At 34.1% G+C, this 5,071-nt stretch overlaps 1 protein-coding gene across 2 annotated transcripts in view; it reads right to left on the bottom strand.

The window, feature by feature from the left end:
* Positions 1 to 45: 45 nt before the first annotated feature.
* Positions 46 to 5,071, bottom strand: part of TMEM64 (transmembrane protein 64) — a 25,975-nt gene continuing 20,949 nt past the window's right edge. The window contains exon 3 of one of the 2 annotated variants that reach the window (XM_012643585.1): positions 46 to 2,380. In XM_012643585.1, the coding sequence (XP_012499039.1) occupies positions 2,189 to 2,380 (192 nt within the window). In that variant the 3' untranslated portion in view covers positions 46 to 2,188. The remainder of the gene's footprint in view (positions 2,381 to 5,071) is intronic. The other variant, XM_012643586.1, reaches the window with a different exon arrangement.

Raw genomic sequence — 5,071 nt, 5'->3', positions numbered from 1 at the left:
TGCCATTACAGATTAGTAGTTTAGAAATAGTCAATCCATATTATTTTAAGAAAAAAATGGATGATTTATTATATAAAATTATGATTGGCAGAATACAGAAAAATTATTTCTCTTTTACCTTTACATATTTATTACAAGTACCAAGCAAAGTGTAACAACTGGAAGAACTCATTGCGAACTACCAAAAAGTATTCATTTGGTGAAATTACTCAACTCACGAATGCTAAGTAAATAAATGTACTTCAAAATATATGAAGTGTAAAACAAGTACAAAAACAGTGATCTTTAATAATCATTTCTTTAATTAAAAGCTAACCAATAAACAAGAAGCACAAGAAAAAGGCTGTCAAGTTAGAAAGAATAAATCAAATGTATTGTTGGTTGGGATTGTTAAACTAAAATCATTTAAAAATCTAAACAGGCAATTAGGATTCAAAAAAGAAAACTAAAAAAGCAATTAGGATTCAAAAAAGAATAAGAATATTCCAATAGTGTATATATTTTTTTCTACCAATAATGGAAGGATTTGGAGGCCAATTATATCCTGTAGACCCAGGTACCTCTCAGAGCATTTGCACTGAAGTCTTCTAGGTATGGCATATAAATGAGCTTTACTGTTACTCAAAGGTGAGAAAACTTACGCATTATGAAAGAAAGAAAAACAATGACACCTGAATACGGCAAAAAACTGATGCATTAAAATAATCAAATTCAGCTCTAGCATAAGACTAGAATAATCTGCTTCCAAAGAATTCCTTTGTATTTTGGTTAAATCAGAGCAAAGGTTTTACCCTAATGAAAAGGCAAATAAGAGGTCTCTGATAAGTTGGAATCTTCATAATAAAAAGAAATACCTACCAGAAAATTTGTATTGTTATCTATAATCTCATTTGTAAAAAAGCTCTCATTAAGTTACTTTAAAAATAAAGGTGATAAATGAATAACATATATTTCATATGAATCATATGCCAAATTATTGTACTCTATAGCTGTAAGTGCTATTAATAAATACAATTGATTCATGCTACAAGAGGAAGAATCCAGACACTTAATTTCACATTTCAAAATTCCTGAGTCTTATCAGAGAAAAACAAGTACCAAAAAAACAAACAAAATAAGCCTAACTATAGTAGGGCAAATAATACATTGGGCATTAAGTTAATATTACATTAGTAATTTTAAAGCTGAAGACTATGGGGACAAATATATATGTACTTCAATGGAATTATAAACATGATTTTAAAGCTTGGTTTGTTAAAAAGGCGTTTTGATCGAACAAGGCCACCTGAGTGACATCTTTAATGATGGTAAGTCCACCATTTTAAAGGAAAAGCATCTTTATTTCAAAGCCTAATTATCAATATAAAAAGGAAAAAAGTTTATTTTAATAAAATGTTTTAGTAAGATTGCAATGGGACAGCCCTTTGATGAAAGATCTAAGGAGGATAAAGCCAATGTAATTGAATTAGAACATGAGTTCTAACTTTGAGCCACCACCCATTAAATAATTTCCTTTTTGCTTTGCATATTACACAGTGAAAATAAAGATATCTTAAGAGCACTTCAGTCCCACAATGTAGGATTTAAGCTTATGTGAATAGGTGTAAATGGCTCTGCCACAATGGGATGCTTGCAAAAATACATTCAACTGAAAAGTTTATGTCTCTTTTCTAACTAGTAAGGAAATGGGAAGCAAAGTGGTCCCACCTGAAACAACAAAACAAAACAAAACAAACACTGTTCATCCTTTCTGGAAAGACTACCAAAGCAAAGAACACCCAATAATATTATACATTTAAAAACTGCATACTTTTACTCATCTTTATAAGTAGGAAAGATGCATAAAACTATTCTTGGACTTTATAAATAAAGACAGTAAGGAGAAAAAATATTTGGGTTATTTCTCTGTTCATAAGTACTCAGAAATAAAACAATTAAAAAAACACTAAAGTGCAGACCTATAGGCCAATACAGGCATGATAAAGAGGTGCAGCCAAAATTGCATCTACATTTACACTTACATATCCAGAAAATGATTCTTGCTTTAAAAAAAAATTGTGCAATTTAAAAACTAGTCAGTTTTGTTTGTGCCGTAATACAATTAGAACTTGTCTCTGCTCACTAGTGAAGTGACTGCTAGACCTTGGACAGCACACAAGGCTCTTGACAATCATACATTTTGTTAGAATCATACAATATTGATTCCACCTCCAGAAAATGTTAGGGTCCTCTTGTTGTAGAATGAAGAGCCACTGGTATCTGGTTGATTGCCTTTAACCAGAGAGGTTTTCAGTTCCATTTCACAAGCTACAATAGCTGCATTCAATTCCACTTGAGCTCGATGAACTACATAAAACATGAGGCCTATACTTATAATAATCTGTGAATAAAAATAAAATATTACAGTTATGAATAGTTTATACAAAAAAGAGAGAAATAAATCCAATAAATATTTGGCTAAGAAATACTTCAAAGAGAGTGCTTCTCAAATGATAGATATTATACATTTTAAACAGTTTATACACAGTTATCATTTATTCTTTCCTGGGGTGACTCTCCTTTCTCAGGTAAACATACAGCAAACATACATCTCTTTTGGTCCATATAAATGATGTTTGCTTGATACAAGTCAAACTTACCTCTTTGTACCAAAAAGCTTCCTTCAAGGAACGAAAAATGTCTGTAATAGAGGTAACAGCTGGCTAGACTTTATTAGTGTAATTCAAGTAGTGTTATATCTTTGCAGGACTATAAATGTCCACAAGTATTTCTAAGCCCACTTAGAAGCACTAAGCACTAAGCTTAGCCCACTAAGCATTACCATTTGCAACAAATTACCTGGTGCAGGCAAAAAAAAGTCTTAAGGACCACTTAAAAAACTAAAATGGCAATAAACTCCAAAAGAAATTAACAAGAGATTGTGAACATGAAATTTCACTTAGGGAAAAATAAAAACAAAAGAAAACATGCTGATAATAAAAAAAAAAAGAATACCAGTCAAAGCATCAAACTGATCAAACTGAAAGTCAGGGTCCTAGTCTTGGTTTAGCCATTCACTAGTGGTGTGATTTCAGGGAAGTTCCTTAAATCATTTGAGCTTCAGTTTCCCATTGTTCAGTAGAAAGTCATGGTCCCTCTGTGCTCTAAGATTCTACATACAATTCATCAGAATGTCTAAGCAGTCCACATTTTCTAAATGATTTTTATTCCAAAGTTCACTTGTAAGTCAGGTCTTCAGGGTTTGAAGCAAATATAGTAGGTGCTGTTGAATGTCCCAGCAAATTTACGAAGGATGCTTTAAACAAAGGTGACCCTAAAATACAACACTTTAAATTCATAAACCTACCAGTAACTATAACATAAGCTTTATGGGAAAAGTATTCTCAATACAAGTGTTGAGGGTGGCAGGGGTAGCAGAGGGAGTAGAGGCAGAGCATCCTGAGATGTCACAGGTGAGGTAAAGGGGAAGGACATGTAAGGAGGTTCCATTAAGTGAATACCACAACTCAATAAAATTCTAAGTAAATTAGGTCAGGTGGTTTTTGAATTTTGTAATTGTTTTGTAATATGTTAGTTCTCCTAAACCAAACAACATATACTTACTGAAAACTCCTAAGTTTGATGCTTATTAGTAAATGGTAACGCCATGTAAAGAGATGGAGAAAATGTTAGGGAATTAACTGGGAGTGTGTGTGAATGAGATGCTAAGTTCTGTTTAAGACATGGCGAATCTGAGGTTTCTGTTAGACATCTAAAGCAGTTCATGGATGTCACTGAATGGATCTCAAGCTACAGAAAGAAGGCTGAGCTAAAGATGTGTACTGGGGTTGTCTTTACACAAACAAACATATTAGCAACCACGACACTAAATGGATTTGCCCCCCCCACATCCCCCCAAAAAAGAAAGCAAGCAAGTTTTCAGAGTGAGACTAAAAAGCTTAAGGCTTGAATGTTCAGAAACACAGATATAGGAGGTGAAAGGAAGAAGACAATTGTATGACAGGGCAAGTGGGAAAAAAAAAATCACGATAGTGGTATCAAAATAATGAAAGGAAAAGTGTTTTGATAACAAAGGTATAGGCTTTATTAGGCGGCTACGGTGTCAATCTAGATGAGAAGTGGAAAGTACATCTGACTGATAGGGTTAGTGATGACCTCGGAAAGCACAATTTGAGAAAACGATGTGGCAGGACCACAGACAGTTAAGTTCAGACCCAGTAAAAAACTTTTTTAGGCTCCCAGAAAGAGTAAACTGGCTATATCTTTTTGTGGGATTTTTTTCCTGCTGCCCTTCTGGATCCCAGAGCCTGACAATCTGTATTGACTCTCCCCCAACATGCCCTCACCCTCTTTCTTAGCCCAGTATAGTGTTTTGGTTTTTGTTGTTGTTGTTGTTGTTTTTTAAAAAAAAAAAGACAATAAAATGGAAACAGGAATTATAAGCAATTATTTTAAGTTTCCCTATTAAAATGACATGAAAGAATGAAATATGGGCAGAAGGACAAGCCTCATATGGAAAAACAGGCATCTCTTCAAACTGGAAAGCAGGTGAAAGTAGAGGCAAGGAACACAAGAAGGTTAATAGATTTCTTAGATAGGGGAACTCCCTGTCTAAGGGGGACTTAGGGGACTCCCATTTGAAGGCTTCTGATTTTTCTGTTAAGCAAGCAGAGTCGTAATCTGTTGAGAATGAAGAGGGAAATAGGGGAAGGAGTCAAAATTGTGAGGAAAGTGAAGATAGTTTGAAATTGCAAACGATTTCAAGAAAATAGGAGGGAGTGAGAAGACACAGGAAAGAGTTGGGATGTGAGGCAGTGTTGACAATACCAGGTAAAGGTTTGCAACTGTGAGTTAAATATTATCACTCCATCTGGTTACATGACTTCCCCAAAACAACTGGTACAAAGCAGATCAAACTTGGACTTACCCTGGCAGGGGGTCTCGTTGGTGGGTACAAAGAAAAATGTGGGGCATGGAAAAGAATAACTAAATAGATCATGAAATCTAAGCTGGATTTCAGTACAGGTTGAATATTTCTACTAAGGAAATCCAAAATCTAAAATGCTTCAAA

Source organism: Propithecus coquereli, unplaced genomic scaffold, assembly GCF_000956105.1.
Source record: "Propithecus coquereli isolate 6110/MARCELLA unplaced genomic scaffold, Pcoq_1.0 Scaffold2, whole genome shotgun sequence".
NCBI lineage: Eukaryota > Metazoa > Chordata > Mammalia > Primates > Indriidae > Propithecus > Propithecus coquereli.
This window is presented reverse-complemented; position numbering and strand designations above follow the sequence as displayed.